General features: G+C 47.6%; 1 protein-coding gene across 4 annotated transcripts in view; it reads left to right on the forward strand.

Moving 5' to 3' along the window:
* LOC106584205 (palladin) overlaps nt 1–20,824 on the forward strand; it is a 135,740-nt gene that overhangs the window by 67,626 nt on the left and 47,290 nt on the right. For all 4 annotated transcript variants that reach the window (XM_082967978.1, XM_045705935.2, XM_082967977.1 and 1 more), the window contains 8 exons: nt 2,832–3,007; nt 3,293–3,359; nt 5,283–5,400; nt 5,603–5,668; nt 6,894–7,035; nt 7,212–7,235; nt 8,256–8,396; nt 10,723–11,083. In XM_082967978.1, coding sequence (XP_082824104.1) covers nt 2,832–3,007; nt 3,293–3,359; nt 5,283–5,400; nt 5,603–5,668; nt 6,894–7,035; nt 7,212–7,235; nt 8,256–8,396; nt 10,723–11,083 — 1,095 coding nt within the window. The remainder of the gene's footprint in view (nt 1–2,831; nt 3,008–3,292; nt 3,360–5,282; nt 5,401–5,602; nt 5,669–6,893; nt 7,036–7,211; nt 7,236–8,255; nt 8,397–10,722; nt 11,084–20,824) is intronic.

The raw sequence follows: 20,824 nt of genomic DNA on the forward strand, positions 1-20,824 counted from the left end.
CTGCTGAATACTGTGATTGCCAGTTTTATTTGTTTTGGGTATTTAGTACACAGTTCAGTTTGGGCAGTACCGTAACAAGTTGAATTTATCTGCTTGGGGCCTGGACTAAGACTGTCTGGCTCATGGAAAACACACTTCCCCTGCTGGTTTACTGGTCTCTGTTCACTATGTTTTGTACACACACACACACACACCCTCCTTATCACTCAGCATCACAGCTACCGCACACAGCTTTGTCAATACATTAACATAATGACGGAATGACTCGTAATATGCTGTTTTCTGTACAATATGTGTTTCATTTGGTGTTCCACCAAATGTCCAAATGATTCTGCGAGAGCTGAAGTGATCACTGCAGTGTGCTTCCTGCTGTGTGGTTCCTGTAGTGTGGTTCCTGCAGTGTGGTTCCTGCAGTGTGGTTCCTGTAGTGTGGTTCCTGCAGTGTGGTTCCTGCAGTGTGGTTCCTGCAGTGTGGTTCCTGCAGTGTGGTTCCTGCAGTGTGGTTCCTGCAGTGTGGTTCCTGCAGTGTGGTTCCTGTAGTGTGGTTCCTGCAGTGTGGTTCCTGCAGTGTGGTTCCTGTAGTGGGGAATATTTCAAACTGACAGCATCTGAGAATCGTGAGGAGACTACGAGTCACTGTGATTACCCTAGGGAGATGGTGACTCAACAGAAACAGTTTGAGTTCTGAGAACAAAAAAAAACACAAATCCCCAGGATTTTTCATTCAGAGCAAATTCCCAGAAGGTGGATTTGAACCAACCATGTTGTCTTTTTTTCTTCCCCCTTGCCATAATGTCAAAAATGTATCACCAAACACTCAGACATATTGCTTTGCTCAAACAATCAAGACTTTCATTTGCCTGCTGCTGTCAGCTCAGTGAACTTTTACCCTGTAACTGTCTCTGTGCCTCAACCGAAGCCTTTGATATTACTGAGCGTTATAAAACATGTCAAGCAGCAAACCCATGTTCTGGGGTCAAAGAGCACTGTACAAAGGCTCGGTGTGTGGGTCACAGTCTGTTTTATCAGTACAGTGGAGATAGCCGTGGATGTTTGGAGCGTGGCTGACTCTTTGGCCTCCAGCTGCCTGTGTGGATGACATGCTGCCGCTGCTGCTGGATAAAAGGTCCCCCTGCCTTCCTGCTAGAGGCCGCATGTCTTAAACAGCCCTTCATCCAATCTCTGAGCACTGCTCTGTTTCCTGTCATTTAACACACAGCACGATAGGCTGTAGCTTGCCAACTTTCCCTCATTTCCCTTCATCGAGCGATAAGGAAGAGACCCAGCTCCCAAGTCTTTTGTAGTGAGAGGTTAAGGTACGAGCTGTGGCAGTAGCAGCACTTCAGTGGAGTCCCACTTCTAGAATGTGTTATGACTAGCCTTGCTAACCATGCTAAGACACATGATGGGGAATAACCCTTTTGCTAATCTCAGTCCCAGTTGTCGGAATATGATGACTAAACCCCTTTGGTTCATCCAGCTGTCAGTGGTGCTAATGAATTGCGATGTGCGATCCCGTTTTGATAATGACAGTGTCGTGTAGACAGTTGTTTCTGTCTGAACCTGCCTGGCACGCCACTCGTTCATACCCAGCCCTGTCTTTCACTTTCTCCATCCCTCTCTCCTCTCAGCGTCTCTCACACCCACACCATCAAGTGTAAATCACAGGGGATGAAGTGACATCTGTCTGTCTGGTTATCTGGGCTGGTAGATTAATAGCAGGGTGGAGTGTATAGTGTAAAGTATAATAGCCAAACAGCGGAATGCATAGCATTTTTATATAGCGCGCCAAGAGGGCTGGAATGTCCCGAGGTCTGCGACCAGCGGAACGGAACAGCTGTGCTTCCTGCAATCTGCTGAATTCCTGCTCGTCCTCCCCCTCACTGCTCGGGTGAACTGTGCAGAAGCATGTGCTCTCATTTTATAGGAGGGCATGAGCATGGAGAAGAAGCATGGAGAAGAAGCATGGAGAAGAAGGAGCGAGATGGTTATGGGGGTCATCGGCTGTGTTTGAAGTAGTTGGGTGGAGTCAGTAGTGGTTGGTTTGATCGTTGGCTCAGTAAACAGAGATGAGACAGTCTTTGTAGTGTGGTAGGCTGTCTCTAGCCTGTTTAGTGTGGTAGACTAGACTGTCTCATGCCTCCTGGGACCCAGAGAGGGGAACAACGCCAGAGTGATTGAAGCCCTGTGAGGGGGTACCGAGCCAGGCAGGTCCCACCAGGCCACGCTCCAGCCCAGGCAGAACCTCAGACGTCTGGGGGGGGGGGGGGGGGGGGCTGTTTCCCGTAACTCTGTGTTTTGTCATTGCCCCAGGGCTGAGTTTAAGCAGGTATGGAAACACTCTCTCAGACATGCCCAGAGGGTAGAGGTGTGGGTGAAGGCATATGTTTGAAAAAAGGTCTGAAACGACTTTGTCTCTTTACGCTGCACAGTGGACATGGTGTCGAGAGAAGTAAATCAAATGGGACTCATAACTTCATGTAGAAATGTCACAGTATGCACAGTAGCCACAAATAAAGTCGCACACAAGTGACGTTGGTCCAATTTTTTTTACAAAAGATCTCAATGATCCCAAAACCAATGTAACACAGATTCGTGAGGTGTTTGGCAGTACTCAGTTGATTAATGACCCTGATTGGCAGACCTCCATCACATTCTTCACAGTCATGATTATAACCGCTAATCTGAGAATCTGAAATCAATTCAGTTGTTTTACGTTGAGCAATGGCTCTTACTTGTATCAGCACATTGGTAGGGCCTACGGCTGTTTGTAGGAATGGTATTTAACCGAAAATTCCCTCTTACCCCCCCCCCCCATCTGTTATGTCCAGGTGGTTCTGTGAGGGGCGGGAGCTACACAACTGTCCTGACGTCCAGATCTGGAGGGATGGTGACTTGTCCACGCTGATGATCGCTGAGGCCTTCGAGGAAGACACGGGACGCTACACCTGCGTTGCCTCCAACAGTCTCGGCGCTGACAACACCTCGGCAGAGGTCTACATCGAGGGTGAGTGCATAGCAGTGGAGGCTGCCGAGGGGAGAACGGCTCATAATAATGGCTGGAACAAAGCAGACGGAATGGCATCATACACATGGTTTCCACTAATTCTGCCCCGGCCATTAGCAGGAGCCCGTCCTCCCCAATTAAGGTGCCACCAACCTCCTGTGTTGCATCGGTACAACTTCTCCAATATATCTGGGCTCACTGTCAAACAAATGAATGCCATTTGAATTCATGTAAACTCTCCACTGAAAGGTCTCTGTTTCCCCTTCCCTCTGTACCTCTGTTTAGGTGCTTCATCCTCAGACTCAGAAGGAGAAGGATCTTTGACAAATTCCAGATCAGGAGTCATGCCTCAGTACGTGTGTGTGCCTCCGTGTGTGTGCGTGTGTGTGTGTGTGCGAGTGTCTCAGCATGACCCTCTCTCCACCCCTCACCTTGTGAGCCTTAACCCCTTCCTAACTCTGTGGTAGTGTTCAGGTTAGCTGGACCCTCCAGGTGGTAATCAGGCTAGCTGCCTGCTCTAATTTTAACTAGTCCTATAAACCTCTATAATGACCTTACCCTGGCCAGTGAAACTCTGGCTCATTTAGATAATGAGAGGTCCCCATGGGTTAATATGGTAAAGGCTGCCTGCCCTAGCCCTGAAAGCTTATACAGGCCTTCTCTCTCGCCTCTCTCTCTCTCTCTCTCTCTCTCTCTCTCTACATTTATTTTTGTGCTACATTGATATTGATTACTGCGTTGTTGGGCTTGGAGCTTGTAAGACAAGCATTTCACTGTACTTGTGCACGTGACATTAAGAACTTGAATCTCATTCACTCAGGTTCTTTACCTCTGACCTATTTCTGTAATATAATCAATTTCAATTCAAAAGTCTTTATTGGTATGGGAAACATATTTTTACATTGCCAAAGTAAGTGAAATAGATAATAAACAAAAGTGAAATAAACAATGAACAGTAAACATTACACTCACAAAAGTTACAAAGGAATAGAGACATTTCAAATGTCATATTAAGACCATATACAGTGTTGTAACGATGTGCAAATAGTGAAAGTACAAAAGGAAAAATAAAGAAACATCAATGTGGGTTGTATTTACAATGGTGTTTAGTCTTCTCTGGTTGCCCTTTTCTTGTGGCAACAGGTCACACATCTTGCTGCTGTGATGGCACACTGTGGTATTTCACGCAAACAAAATTGGATTTGTTTTCGAATTCTTTGTGGGTCTGTGTAATCTGAGGGAAATATGTGTCTCTAATATGGTCATACATTTGGCAGGAGGTTAGGAAGTGCAGCTCAGTTTCCACCTCATTTTGTGGGCAGTGTGCACATAGGCTGTCTCCTCTTGAGAGCCAGGTCTGCCTACGGCGGCCTCTCTCAATAGCAAGAATTTGCTCACTGAGTCTGTACATAGTCAAAGCTTTCCTTAAATTTGGGTCAGTCACAGTGGCCAGGTATTCTGCCACTGTGTACTCTCTGTTTAGGGCCAAATAGCATTCTTTTCAATAAGTCAAGTAATTATCTTTTTGTTTCTCATGATTTGGTTGGGTCTATTGTGTTGCTGTCCTGGGGCTCTGTGGGGTCTGTTTATGTTTGTGATCAGAGCTCCAGGACCAGCCTGCTTAGGGGACCCTTCTCTAGGTGCATCTCTCTGTAGGTGATGGCTTTGTTATGGAAGGTTTGGGAATCGCTTCCTTTTAAGTGGTTGTAGAATTGAACGGCTCTTTTCGGGATTTTGATAATTAGCGGGTATCGGCCTGATTCTGCTCTGCATGCATTATTTGGTGTTTTACTTTCTACACTGAGGATATTTGTGCAGAATTCCTTGGTTCCCCATCTCATGTTATCTCGCTTTCTTATCTTTCTCTGTCATTGTCTCTCTGTATCTCTCTGTGTATTTCCCAACTCTTCCTGTCTTCACTCTGCCTTCATTCTCTCTTCTGTTCACACATTAACATCTTGGCTCTCACTCTCAGTGACATCATCTTAGTCCTTGTGGGGGACCATTTTCATAGGCTCCAAAGTCATTTATAAGGTGCAAACTGCCCACTTTGTGTGTCTATCGAATTAGACGTGTGAGAGCAGACCATTATTGTAAAGAGCGAGCAATAAGTAAAGAGTATTTAGTAGTGAAATGTGTTTAAGGCATCAACATCTTTATTATCTCAGATAATGTGAGACATTAACTGCACTGTTTTGTTCTCTCTCTCTAAATGGCCACTCGGTCAGTGTGTGGACATCTCTGAGGAACGGACCTAATACTGTGTCTGTTTCAGGTCCCAGAAGAAGACAACGTCAATCTCCCTGTCCATTCATTCACCTTCACCCAAGAGCCCCGAGTCCGTACCTCACCGCTTCACCCTGGTCCAGCCCCTATCTGCACCTCAACACCGGGTAGGACACACTCTCTCTCCACACACACACACACACACACACACACACACACACACACACACACACACACACACACACCACACACACACACACACACACACACACACACACAGGTATACGATCTGTCTTAAAATTGAAACCACAAGGAAACACAACCATTTCTCAAGGTGGATGTTGATGGTCAGATTATCTTGTCCTCCAGATGCGGAGTCCAGTTTCTTCACTACATGGTGATGGTTCTGTCACAGCGCCCCCTATCTTCACCAAGGTAAGACTACATCTGGAATTATGGCAAAGTTATGCATCCCACACACATATGTGCAGACACTTGCATGCTCCATCTCCCTGGAATAACACAGGATAGGACAGTGGCTTTCACTGGCGGGGGCCAAATAAATCATTACAGTTAGCCGAAGGGCCGGAGTGCTCCTGTCTCCTGGTTTAACTGTTGTGGAACCCACACCTCTCCCCCTCCTCTCCCCCAGCCCACCTCGGGCCATGCGTCGGGCTGTGTGTGTGATGGTGGCATGTAAGTGGCAGAGCATCAAACAGGCCTGCCAAACCCACAGGGGTCAGGAGAGTTTCACTCCCATCCATCCCTGAAGACTACATTTTCCAGTTCATTACTGAAAGACATTTGTTTGTCTTCACCCCCTCCTGCAGGAGCTGAAGGGCTTTAATCATCTCAACAAGTGGGTGAAGTCAGGGGTGTGATGTCACCCTGGCTGTCACGCACACACACACACACACACACACACACACACACGCACACGCACACGCGCACGCACGCGCACGCACACGCACACACACACACACATTCACACACAAACAGTCACACACAAACAGTCACACAGAGTCGTAAACACACGCACACACACACATTCCACCCAGGTCGTCCCAAAATACACAGTGAGATTCCCAAACACAGTTAATACACTCACAGACACACACACGCACACATGACCTTCTCCACACACAAAGAGGGAGTTTCAGTTGCTGATAGATGAGTCCTTTCACTGTGAGACCTGTTGACTGGTTGGAGAGGTAACACAATGCTGCCTTGGCCTCTCAATGGATGGCTTCCTGCCTCTCTGACTGCAACACTAAAGCTGTCACAGGATTGTCTGGAGAAGAGCCCTGCTCTGTCCTTTAGTGAAACAGAGTGCTGTAAATGGGGACAGTGTCTGCTGGCCTCCCACTCCGTAGCGTGGTGTTCTGTTCTGCTCACTGACACTGTGTTGTCATCTTCCTCTTTGTCTTCATTAATTCCCTTCTCTCCCACTTTCTTGCCCTTTCTTCCTTCCCACGTCTCTTTCTCCTCCTCTCTTTCGCCCTCTCTCTCTCTCTCATGTGTCTACCCCGGACCCTTTCTCCTTTACTTTCTCTTCTTTACCTCGCCCCCCCATCTCCATTTAATCTATCTCACCTTAATTCTCTCCCTTCCTGCAACTAACTAACTAACTCTCTCTCTCTGTCTCTCTCTCCCCATCCAGCTCTTACAGGATGCCCAGGCGTCAGAGGGTCAGGTGGTGGTGTTGGAGTGCCGGGTTCGAGGCAGTCCTCCTCTGCAGGTCCAGTGGTTCAGACAGGGACAGGTCATCCAGGACTCTCCAGACTTCCGCATCCTGCAGAAAAGTGAGACATTCTCAGTAGAGTCAGAATACTTATTGGTGGTGGCTGGACCCAGAGTTAGACCCACATAGCATCGACGAGTAAAAAAAAAAGGATTGTGACTTATGAGTCTTACTCCCTCCCTCTCTCTGTTCTTTACCTCCTCTCCCTCGCTTCCTTTGATATCATGTGAAACACAGAGCCCCGGTCTGCAGCAGAGCCAGGTAAGAGGAACCCCACTTCCTCCATATGTCATTTTCAGTCATGTTGTCGTCAACAAAGTCCCAGCCATATGTCAACTCCCGTCTGCTCCACCATCCATCCAAACTGTCCTCAATCTATCTGTTGTGTCAGTCTGTGCTGTCACTTTGGCACTGGGATGATGTCATCTCCCGTTCACCTGGATTTGATGAAGAAAAAGGTGTAAGGCCTTAAAACTACAGTCTGGCACAGTAAGAGGGAATCCCTACTAAACTCTCACACACATATTTACACACAGACTTTTTCCAGTCTGAGACGGTGTGACTAATAAGATACATCAGGTGTTATCGCCAAGCTCTCACAAAAACCCTGTGAGTCACACTACAGACATCTCTCAGGACCTGTCTTTTCTTTCTTTCTGTCTGTCTGTCTGTCTGTCTGTCTGTCTGTCTGTCTGTCTGTCTGTCTGTCTGTCTGTCTGTCTGTCTGTCTGTCTGTCTGTCTGTCTGTCTGTCTGTCTGTCTGTCTGTCTGTCTGTCTGTCTGTCTGTCTGTCTGTCTGTCTGTCTGTCTGTCTGTCTGTCTGTCTGTCTGTCTGTCTGTCTGTCTGTCTGTCTGTCTGTCTATGCTTTCCTACTTCACCTGCCATATTCAGAGCGGTGTGTGTGTCAGTCAGTCTGTCTCTCTACCCTCCAACCCTGTCTGCTCTTTAGTCTCTTCCTTGGCAGTGAGTCACATCTAACTGTCAGTCTCCTGTCTAACATGTACATACCATATGTCTAACTGTCTATCATATGTCTGTCTTACCTCCAACTACAAACACATGGATAGTAAACCTGCCACTCTTTTCTATGGCTGTGTAAATGTCTATTAAACCTGTCTAAAAGAGTCAGCGTCTGTCTCATTCAGATTTTACACACTTCTCTGTCAGCCATACCACTGTCCTTATACTGACCACCAGAAATATATATTTTAGCTGTTAGTTGTAACACTGTGTCACTGCTACGACAGGGATTTGATGAGAGTTGTAATTGTTTCTTCCAGAGGAGATATGTACGCTGGTGATAGCTGAGGCCTTCCCTGACGATGGAGGTCAGTTCTGCTGCACTGCAACCAACCTTTACGGCTCCATCAGCAGCACAGCCCAACTCTCTGTTACTGGAGGGGCTTTCAACACTCCCACAGGTGAGTTACCATCATTATTGTATTCACAGTTACAGAAAATGTACCATCGGGACAGTTTGTATAACTTGTAGCAACTTATAGGTGAATTTGCCTTTAGTGTAATTGACTTCAACTTTCAATTGTCTAGTTTGCACAGTGTTTATGCAGAGTTTTGGTACTGTACAGTTCGGAAAGTATTCAGACCCATGGACTTTTTGTTACGTTACAGCTAAAATTGATTAAAAAAAAAAATCCTCATCAATCTACACACAATAACCCATAATGACAAAGCAAAAACAGGTTCGTAGACATTTTAGCAAATTTATGAAAAAACTGAAATATCACGTTTACATAAGTATTCAGACCCTTTACTCAGTACTTTGTTGAAACACCTTTGGCAGTGATTACAGCCTCACGTCTTCTTGGGTATGACGCTACAAGTTTGGCACACCTGTATTTGGGGAGTTTCTACCATTCTTCTCTGCAGATCCTCTCAAGCTCTGTCAGTTTGGATGGGGAGCGTCGCTGCACAGCTATTTTCAGGTTTCTCCAGAGATGTTAGATCGCGTTCAAGTCCAGGCTCTGGTTGGGCTACTTAAGGACATTCAGAGACTTGTCCTGAAGCCACTTCTGCATTGCCTTGGCTGTGTGCTTAGGGTTGTTGTCCTGTTGGAAAGGAAACCTTCATCCCAGTCTGAGGTCCTGAGCGCTCTGGAGCTGGTTTTCATCAAGGATCTCTCTGTACTTTGATCCGTTCATCTTTCCCTTGATTCTGACAAGTCTCCCAGTCCCTGCCGCCATAAAACATCCCCACAGCATGATACTGCTACCCCCATGCTTCACCGTATGGATGGTGCCAGGTTTCCTCCAGACGTGACGCTCAGCATTCAGGCCAAAGAGATCAATCTTGATTTCATCAGACCAGAGAATCTTGTTTCTCATGGTCTGAGAGACTTTAAGTCCCTTTTGTTAAACTCCAAGCGGGCTGTCATGTGCCTTTGACTGAGGAGTGGCTTCTGTCTGGCCACTCTACAATAAAGGCCTGAGTGGTGGAGTGCTGCAGAGATGGTTATCCTTCTGGAAGGTTCTCCCATCTCCACAGAGGAACTCTGGAGCTTTGTCAGAGTGACCATCGGGTTCTTGGTCACCTTCCTGTCCAAGGCCCTTCTCCTCCCATTGCTCAGTTTGGCTGGGAAGCCAGCTCTAGGAAGAGTCTTGGTGGTTCCAAACTTCCTCCATTTAAGAATGATGGAGGCCACTGTGTTTTTGGGGACCTTCAATGCTGCAGAAATGTTTTGGTACCCTTCCCCAGATCTGTGCCTCAACACAATCTTGTCTCGGAGCTCTACGGACAATTCCTTCGACCTCATGGCTTGGTTTTTGCTCTGACATGCACTGTCAACTGTGGTACCTTATATAGACAGGTGTGTGCCTTTCCAAATCATGTCCAATCAATTGAATTTACCACAGGTGAACTCAAATCAAGTTGTAGAAACATCTCAAGGATGATCAATGGAAACAGGATGCACCTGAGCTACATTTGAAGTCTCATTGCAAAGGGTCTGAATACTTATGTAAATAAGGTATTTCTGTTTTAAATGTTTTATATATTTGCAAACATTTCTAAAAAACGCTTTGTCACTATGGGGTCTTGTGTGTAGATTGATGAGGATTTTTTTTAATGTAATTCATTTTGGAATAAGGCTGTAACTTAAGAAAATGTTGAAAAAGTCAAGGGGTTTGAATACTTTCCGAATGCACTGTACATCTGGTTCAACGACGAGGGATCGTGTACCTCTGGTTCATGTCAATGATTACCAATAGGCAGTCAGCCTGGGAGGTCGAGTGGTTTTGGCTCCGACCTGGATCCCTGTGTGGTATTTCCTCTGGTCCTCTTTATTATCCTGGATAATCTTTGATCTATATGAGAATGAGAAGAAAAGAAGAGGGGGAGGAGAGGAGGAAGAAATAGGCTAGTTAGGTGGTGAGCAGCATATATCTCTGCGGGAGAAGGGAGGCGTGTTTATTCTCCCTGTGTACTCTCAGTTCACCACGCAATCAGAGGAAATCCACAGGCCAAATAAACAGGGATTACATCAAGAGCTCCTCAAGACAAACAGGCTGACTAGACACAGCTGCTACTTTAGATCACATGCTAACTTAACTTAGAGCTGCCATGTTAGTGGGGTATGTGAGGATGGGGGTCAGCTGGGCTCTGCTGGAGGTAATATTAGTGTACTATGTTAGGAAAAGGGGAGGGGAGGATATGCTAGTGCACTGTGAAGAGGAGGGGGTAGGGCTATGCTGGGGGTAAACCTCTACTCTCTCCTGGTCTCTCTCCCTCTAGCGGTATACGAATCGGCCAGGGACGGTGTGGCATCCGGCGATGACTCTGTCTTCGAGGATGCCCAGGCCTTCCCCCCACCCCCGTCCACAGAGATCAGCCTATTGGAGGTACCGCCCAAGATCCCACCCAGTGCCAGTGCAGAGGGTTTCCATGTCAATGAGCTGGAGATCTGGCCCAGTGTGTCAGCCCTGCCGCACTCCCACATGTACCCCAACATGGAGGGCCAGGACCGGAGGGCCAGTCCCCCTCAGCCCTCTTTCGGCCTGCCTCCACCAGAGCCCCGGCCAGACTTCCTAGGCCCAGCCAAGATGTCTCCACCCCTGGTGAAGGAAGCCCCTCCGCTGCCCAACAAGCCCAAACTGTGAGTACACCCATCCTGCCATCACCCTTGTCCTAAGTGATGGCTGATTGAGCCGGCATCATGATTCCCATAGTAAGGGATTGGACTGGATTGTTGATCAGGGAGCTGGGTGTATTCAGCTTTTGAAAGGGGAATCCCAGCAGAGAGAACAAAAGCTTTCCGGTCTCTTTATGGTGTCAGTGCCATGTCAGTGCTGTGTTTGTGTGCCAGAGATGGCCTGGCTGGCAGCTGCTTTGCGGCTCAAAACTAATCTGTCTGTATGGCTTCTGTTCTGTTGGATGGCTCCGATTGTCTTTGTATGACTCCTGTGTGCACGCCCAGGACCCCTGCTCTGTCTGTATGGCCTCCCCGTAGCCTCCCTGTAGCCTCCCTGTGTGTATTATAGTGTAGGCAGCGGGTATGATGTCTGTGATGTTACAGGGCTGTAGAGCTTTGATAGTCTTTGTATGGCTTTTTTATGTTTTTATTTGGGGTGTCAGGTAGCCTAGCGGTTAGAGCATTGGGCCAGTAACCAAAAGGTTGCTGGATCGTATCCCAGAGCTGACAAGGTAGAAAAATCTGTCGTTCTGCCCCTGAACAAGGCAATCTACTGTTCCCCAGTAGGCGGTCATTGTAAATAAGAATTTGTTCTTAACTGACTTGCCTAGTTAAAGATAAAAAAAAAATGGGACTGTTCCTGTTGCAGGGCTTGCTGTAGCAATGGTCAGCAACAGTTGGAAAATGGATGAAGATAATCCAAACTTTTAGGATTTATATAATCCATCAGATAATGGGTGCAGTCTATTGGTCCGTTCGTATTTGGGAACCGATTGATGGCATCATGGCAAAGAAACATCTCTTGACTTCAACCTGTTGTACAATGGTGTATAGAAATTGTAAGTGTTACTGTTCATTTTGCTGATGATTGCATCCCAAACATTGGCTCATCGAGGGCTGTGAGATGCCAATCGTCAAACTCCCGCTGAAAAGTACCTGTTGCCAAAAACCCAAGGGTGGATAGCACTTGGATGTGCACAGGAATGGCACGTGTTTGCCTTTTTAAAGTAGGTCTTAAATCCTCGCAAAGATCCTATAAGATAGTTTTTTTGGAAACGATATCTGATGAGCCAATCGGTACTATCTGCAGAAAATGTCCCACCTGTCTCTAAAAATGTGCTCTCTGCGAAATACAGCACGTGCCACATTTTCCAAAAGAGCAAGATCAGCCATCTGTCATTCGATTTCCCATTATCTCAGTATTTTATCGTATTTCAACAATGGTTTCACTTTCATACTGTCATAAAATAAGTCGTACTCATCCTTAAAAATGTTGTACTGGAGAGAAGAGGACCAAAACGCAGCAGGTATGTGCAGGCTCATCTTGACTTTTATTAACTATCAAAAATGAACACCCAAAATAACAAAGAACTCACGAGAATGAACGAACAACCAACAGTCTGTCAAAGCATAGGCTCAACACAGAACAATTCCCCACAACCCCAAAGACAAACACACACACCTATATAGGACTTCCAATCAAAGGCAACTATACACACCTGCCTTCAATTGGAAGTCCCAATCATCAACCCAACACTTAACAAACACAAACCCCCTGCCACATCCTGACCTAGACTAAGCAATACACCCTCTGCTGGTCAGGACGTGACAGTACCCCCCCTCAAGGTGCAGACTCCAGGATGCACCTAAAAAAAAGAAAAACAAGAAAATCCCCAATACCCCAACAAAAACCCAACAAACAATAACCCCTAAACCATAAGGGAGGGAAGGGAGGGTGGCTGCCGTCACCGACGGCACTGTGCTACACCCTCCCTCCCCAACCCACCTATCCTGGAGGTGGCTCAGGTGCAGGCCGTTCCAGGCAGTCGGGCCACTCTGGCAGCACGGGACAGTCTGGGCAGTCTGGCAGCTCGGGACAGTCTGGGCAGTCCGGCAGTTCAGCGCAGTCTGGCCACTCCGGCAGTTCAGCGCAGTCTGGCCACTCCGGCAGTTCAGCGCAGTCTGGCCACTCCGGCAGTTCAGCGCAGTCTGGCCACTCCGGCAGTTCAGCGCAGTCTGGCCACTCCGGCAGTTCAGCGCAGTCTGACCTCTCTGGCGACTGTTGATTGGCGGGCAGCTCTGACGACTGTTGACTGGCGGGCAGCTCTGACGACTGTTGACTGGCGGGCAGCTCTGACGACTGTTGACTGGCGGGCAGCTCTGACGACTGTTGACTGGCGGGCAGCCCTGACGACGAGTTGACTGGCGGGCAGCCCTGACGACGAGTTGACTGGCGGGCAGCCCTGACGACGACTGTTGACTGGCGGGCAGCTCTGACGACGACTGTTGACTGGCGGGCAGCTCTGACGACGACTGTTGACTGGCGGGCAGCTCTGACGACGACTGTTGACTGGCGGGCAGCTCTGACGACGACTGTTGACTGGCGGGCAGCTCTGACGACGACTGTTGACTGGCGGGCAGCTCTGACGACGACTGTTGACTGGCGGGCAGCTCTGACGACGACTGTTGACTGGCGGGCAGCTCTGACGACGACTGTTGACTGGCGGGCAGCTCTGACGACGACTGTTGACTGGCGGGCAGCTCTGACGACGACTGTTGACTGGCGGGCAGCTCTGACGACGACTGTTGACTGGCGGGCAGCTCTGACGACGACTGTTGACTGGCGGGCAGCTCTAACCTTTGTTGGTGGGGAATTCTGTCATACAATAAGTCGTACTCATCCTTAAAAATGTCGTACTGGAGAGAAGAGGACCAAAACGCCGCAGGTATGTGCAGGCTCATCTTGACTTTTATTAACTATCAAAAATGAACACCCAAAATAACAAAGCACTCACGAGAATGAACGAACAACCAACAGTCTGTCAAAGCATAGGCTCAACACAGAACAATTCCCCACAACCCCAAAGACAAACACACACACCTATATAGGACTTCCAATCAAAGGCAACTATACACACCTGCCTTCAATTGGAAGTCCCAATCATCAACCCAACACTTAACAAACACAAACCCCCTGCCACATCCTGACCTAGACTAAGCAATACGCCCTGTGCTGGTCAGGACGTGACACATACGTACCTCTCATTTAATAAATTACTGTACTTTATATGGATTATTATCTTAACGAATGCACTGACGTGGTCAAATTAAATAGCATGTCAAGATATGTTGCTTGAATTCACAATGGAAATACAATGACATTTAAATATTATTTAATTATAACTCACAATTTCACACATTTTCAACATATATTTTCCCCATTCTACACTTGACAAACAGTTCCCTTATTCCACCGCTTTGCACTGTGCATACGCAATGTCATGGCTGTGCCCATACTCTCAAGCAAACATTCATATTGATGAATCTCACATCGGCTGATGTAAAAAGGGCTTTATAAATAGATTTGATTGAATTTGATTTGAAATGATTCCACGCATGGTTTACGCACAAATGTGTGCCTAAGCAGGATTGATAAATGAGGCCACAGGGATTTTGGTGGGTATTCAATGTATTGTAAAATGTAAAAAATAAAATCATACAATGCACTCATAAACTCAGCAAAAAAAGAAACGTCCCTTTTTCAGGACCCTGTCTTTCAAAGATAATTCGTAAAAATCCAAATAACTTCACAGATCTTCATTGTAAAGGCTTTAAACACTGTTTCCCAAGCTTGTTCAGTGAACCATAAACAATTAATGAACATGCACCTGTGGAACGGTCGTTAAGACACTAACAGCTTACAGATGGTAGGCAATTAAGGTCACAGTTATGAAAACTTAGGACACTAAAGAGGCCTTTCTACTGACTCTGAAAAACACCTAAAGAAAAATGCCCAGTGTCCCTGCTCATCTGCGTGAATGTGCCTTGGGCACGCTGCAAGGAGGCATGAGGACTGCAGATGTGGCCAGGGCAATAAATTGCAATACTGTGAGACGCCTAAGACAGAGCTGCAGGGAGACAGGACAGACAACTGATCATCCTCGCAGTGGCAGACCACTTGTAACAACACCTGCACAGGGTCGATACATCCGAACATCACACCTGCGGAACAGGTACAGGATAGCAACAACAACTGCCCAAGTTACACCAGGAACGCACAATCCCTCCATCAGTGCTCAGACTGTCCGCAATAGGCTGAGAGAGGCTGGACTGAGGGCTTGTAGGCCTGTTGTAAGGCAGGTCCTCACCAGACATCACCGGCAACAACGTCGCCTATGGGCGGCACAAACCCACCGTCGCTAGTCCAGACAGGACTGGCAAAAAGTGCTCTTCACTGACGAGTCGCGGTTTTGTCTCACCAGGAGTGATGGTCGGATTTGCGTTTATCGTCGAAGGAATGAGCGTTACACCGAGGCCTGTACTCTGGAGCGTGATCGATTTGGAGGTGGAGGGTCCGTCATGGTCTGGGGCGGTGTCACAGCATCATCGGACTGAGCTTGTTGTCATTGCAGGCAATCTCAACGCTGTGCGTTACAGGGAAGACATCCTCCTCCCTCATGTGGTACCCTTCCTGCAGGCTCATCCTGACATGACCCTCCAGTATGACAATGCCACCATCCATACTGCTCATTCTGTGCGTGATTTCCTGCAAGACAGGAATGTCAGTGTTCTGCCATGGCCAGCAAAGAGCCCGGATCTCAATCCCATTGAGCACATCTGGGACCTGTTGGATCGGAGGGTGAGGGCTAGGGCCATTACCCCCAGAAATGTCCAGGAACTTGCAGGTGCCTTGGTGGAAGAGTGGGGTAACATCTCACAGCAAGAACTGGCAAATCTGGTGCAGTCCATGAGGAGGAGATGCACTGCAGTACTTAATGCAGCTGGTGGCCACACCAGATGCTGACTGTTACTTTTGATTTTGACCCCCCTTTTGTTCAGGGACACATTATTCAATTTCTGTTAGTCACATGTATGTGTAACTTGTTCAGTTTATGTCTCAGTTGTTGAATCATGGCGTCTCCACGGCGTCTCCAGACTCTGTCACGTCTGTCACATGTGCTCAGTGTGAACCTGCTTTCATCTGTGAAGAGCACAGGGCGCCAGTGGCGAACTTGCCAATCTTGGTGTTCTCTGGCAAATGCCAAACGTCCTGCACGGTGTTGGGCTGTAAGCACAACCCCCACCTGTGGACGTCGAGCCCTCATACCACCCTCATGGAGTCTGTTTCTGACCGTTTGAGCCGACACATGCACATTTGTGGCCTGCTGGAGGTCATTTTGCAGGGCTCTGGCAGTGCTCCTCCTTGCACAAAGGTGGAGGTAGCGGTCCTGCTGCTGGGTTGTTACCCTCCTACGGCCTCCTCCACGTCTCCTGATGTACTGGCCTGTCTCCTGGTAGCGCCTCCATGCTCTGGACACTACGCTGACAGACACAGCAAACCTTCTTGCCACAGCTCGCATTGATGTGCCATCCTGGATGAGCTGCACTACCTGAGCCACTTGTGTGGGTTGTAGACTCCGTCTCATGCTACCACTAGAGTGAAAGCACCGCCAGCATTCAAAAGTGACCAAAACATCAGCCAGGAAGCATAGGAACTGAGAAGTGGTCTGTGGTCACCACCTGCAGAACCACTCCTTTATTGGGGGTGTCTTGCTAATTGCCTATAATTTCCACCTGTTGTCTATTCCATTTGCACAACAGCATGTGAAATTTATTGTCAATCAGTGTTGCTTCCTAAGTGGACAGTTTGATTTCACAGAAGTGTGATTGACTTGGAGTTACATTGTGTTGTTTAAGTGTTCCCTTTATTTTTTTGAGCAGTGTACAATACTGTGGACAGACACATGAGAGAAAAAAGGAAAAATGCCCTGCATATGGACAAAAATGTCAATCCTGCGGGAAAAATTATCACTTCTCTACAGTTTGCAAAAGTGCAGGGCCCAGCAAGAGAAACAGAGTCCTGGCAATGGAAAATGCGTCAGCTGACTCAGAGAGCGGTGAGGATGTTCTCTGCATCACACTAGGGCCAAAGTCAGAGAGCGTCAACTTGGTACAGGAGAAAACCACAGACCCCAATGTAGCTATCTTTACAACCATGCTGGTCAACAAAAAGGCAGTCAGATTTCAGCTAGATTGTGGTGCTAGTTGTAATGTTATCCATGCAAACCTCACAAAAGCCAGTCACCTAGAGCCCTCAGTCAGGTATTGGTGATGTATAACAAGAGTACTCTGACGCCACTGTGGAAGTGCACACTTAAAGTGATCAATCCACGCAATAAGAAAACCTACCGAGTTGAGTTAATTGTAGTCATCAAGAACGTGCACAGGCCCATTCTAGGCAGTATGGCTATCCAGGCAAGGGAGTCAATTACTGTGCAGCACCACAACATTCTGGACATCGAGAAAACAACAGGATCCTGGACTAAAGAGCAAATTAAACAGGACTACTCTGATGTATTCCAGGGAGATGGATGCTTCCCCGGCAAACTGAAGCTGGAAGTGGATGAGCGAGTGGAGCCCGTCCAGCTGCCAAAGAGAGGAGTGACAGTGGGACTATATAAACCACTCAAAGAGGAGCGCGGTGGTCTAGAGAAAAGAAGGATGATAAATGCAGTTGAAAAAAGCACAGACTGGATTATCAGCCTGATCGTAGTGAAGAAACCGTCTGGGTAACTAAGAGTGTGTCTTGATCCAAAACCTCTCAACAAGGCACTCAAGAGGAGCCATTTCCCACTTCCCACTACTGAAGACGTGCTGCCAGATCTGAACAGAGCATGCGTGTTTTCTGTTTGTGATGTAAAAAAAAGATTTTGGCATGTGGAACTGGAGGAGGAATCCAGCTATCTCACCACATTCTCTACTCCCATGGGACTCTACAGGTGGCTGCGCATGCCAATGGGAATCAGTCCAGCCCCAGAGACCTTTCAGAGGAAGTTGAACCAGGCAATGTAAGGTCTTCCAGGAGTCAAAATCAATGCAGATGACATCCTGATTGTGGGAGAAGGAGACAACAATTAAGCAGCGAGTCTGGACCATGACAAAAACCTGAGAATGCTCCTGGACAGATGCAGGAAGCTCAATATCAAGCTGAATCCGGAGAAGCTGCAGCTCAGGCAGAAGGAAGTGCCTTACATTGGCCACCTGCTAACATCAGAGGGGTTGAAAGTGGACCCAGGAAAAGTGACAGCCATCAGATAGATTCCTAGGCCTACAGATGTGCAGGGGGTGCAGCGCTTCCTGGGCATGGTCAAATACCTAGCCAAGTTCTACAGCCACACCACGGAGCTCTACGAGCCACTGCGACAGCTAACACACAAGGACTCACTGTGGGAGTGGTCAGAGAGACATGAGCATGCTTTCAATAAAATCAGGGATACCATTGCACAGACCTCTGTGCTGAAATCCTACAACCCAACAGAGCAGCGTGTACTACAATGTGATGCATCAAAGAGTGGGTTAGGAGCAGCCTTGATGCAGAGAGGACAACCAATAGCATACGCCAGCAGAGCCCTGACAGAGACTGAAAAAGGGTATGCACAGATCGAGAAGGAGCTGCTTGCAGTGGTGTTTGGCATGAAGAGGTTCCACCAATTCACATATGGACGAACTGTGGAAGTGCAGTCAGATCACAAGCCTCTAGAGAGCATCATGACAAAGCCTCTCCTCAGCGCACCAAAAAGACTACAACGCATGCTCATGAGACTCCAAAACTACGAGGTCGGTCTCCGATACGTTTCTGGAAAGCATGTGGTGCTGGCCAACACCCTGAGCAGGGCGTACCTCACAGAACAAGACAACAGAGGCCCTGTGGAGGTCAAAGTGGAATCAATCAATATGATACACTACCTCCCTGTGTCAAGCGAGAGACTAAAGGCCATCCAGAGAGCCACTGAGCTGGACCGGGAGCTCCAGACACTGAAAAATATGATCCTGCAGGGGTGGCCTGAAGTGAAAGAACATGTACCCTTGGAAGTAGCCATGTATTTTCACAACAGAGATGAGCTGAGTGTGCAAAATGGAGTTATCTTCAGAGGTGAGCGAGTCGTTGTGCCTACTGCCCTCAGGTAGGAGAAAATGCAGAGAATCCATTCCTCACACATAGGAATCGAGGAATGTCTGAGAAGAGCTCGCGAGTGTGTCTACTGGCCGGGCATGAATGCACAGCTGAGAACATACATGTCTGTAAGGTTTTGCTTTTCTTTTCGTAGTCAACCTTGTGTTCTTTTTCTTTGTGTTCTTGAACGTAGCCTTGTCTTTCATTTTTGTTCATTGATTTCACCTGTGTTCGTTTCTCACCTGGTCTCATCAGCTCCCTATTTAGTTCAGTTCTTTCTGTTTGTATGGTTGTGAGGTATTGCTTGTTTTTGACTGCCTACCTGTGTTTGACCATTGCCTGCGACCACGATTCCTGCCTTCTGCGAAGGCTTAATAAACATCTGCCGTGGTCTGCGCGTGAATCTACATCTTTTTCTCACAGAGTATTCGTTACAATGACACAATGTAGCACCTGCACTGCATGGGGTGTGAAGCAGCAGAAAGAGACGTTGAGGCCACACGAAGCATCAAAGCGTCCCTGAGAAAAAATAGGGACTGACCTGTTCCAGTTCAACAACAGACTACATGGTCACAGTTGATTATCTCTCCAACTTCTGGGAAGTGGACCATTTGGAGAACACACAGTTGAAAACGGTCATTCAAAAACTGAAGACACACTTTGCACGCTGTGGGATACCTGACATCCTTTACTCAGACAATGGTCCCTAGTTCTCTTCAGACAAGTTCCGAAGTTTCAGCAAGGCTTGGGACTTTACACACAAAACATTGTCTCCAGGATACCCGCAAAGTAATGGGAAAGTGGAATCGTTAGTGAAAACAGCCAAAAGACTGATGGTAAAAGCAAAGAGAGCCGGTGCTGACCAATACCTGGCCATGCTGCATCACAGAAATACCCTTCACAAGGAACAGACAGCAGCCCTGCAATGGCGCTCATGGGAAGACGTACAAAGACACTACTTATAATGAGCAAAAATCTTCTGGGACCGGTGATGGCAAACTGTCAGCCGGAGAACTTCAAAGAAAGACAGCAGAGACAGGCAAAGTACTACGACACCTCTGCTAAGGATCTCACAGAGCTGCAACGAGATGACAGGGTGAGAGTTCAGCCACTCACAGGACAGAAACAGTGGTGGCAGAGGGCCACAGTAGTCAGACCTGTGGAGCAAAGGTCCTACGAGGTGAAGACAGAACAGGAACAAGTCTTCAGGAGGAACAGGCGACACCTGAGGAAGAGCAGAGAAATAGAGGAGGATTTCCCCACTGTTGAAGACCCTGGCACAGAGCCAGTAGACAGAGCACCAGCTGACGCCCAGCAGGGTGCTGAACACAACCTAGAGGTGGACGCTGCACCTCAACAAGAAGATCCTAACATCTCAGGTCAAGCACCTCCTGATGTAGTCAACACTCCCCACACAAGGTCTGGTAGGGCCATCCGAAGATCTATACACCTGAAAGACTTTGTGTGGAGGTAAAAATAATAATAATGTAATGGACAATCAGAGACATTAAACAAACATTCAGTTCACATTCCAGTTTATTGCAGACATGGACTACAAGCCAAAGTTAGGTAGAGTCTGCTTTTGCTGTAAAAAGAGAACATGTAGCAATATTGATGTTACTCATATTGATGTTACACAGGAAACGGAAGCCAGTTGTTACTTACCTTATTCATGTCCTGGATGTGCTGGTTGACAACATGCCTAGTATCTTTGTCTGTCGCGACTACAACACAAAGCATCTTGAAACAAA

The sequence above is a fragment of the Salmo salar genome, chromosome 23 (assembly GCF_965601325.2).
Source record: "Salmo salar chromosome 23, fSalSal1, whole genome shotgun sequence".
NCBI classification, from domain to species: Eukaryota; Metazoa; Chordata; class Actinopteri; order Salmoniformes; family Salmonidae; genus Salmo; species Salmo salar.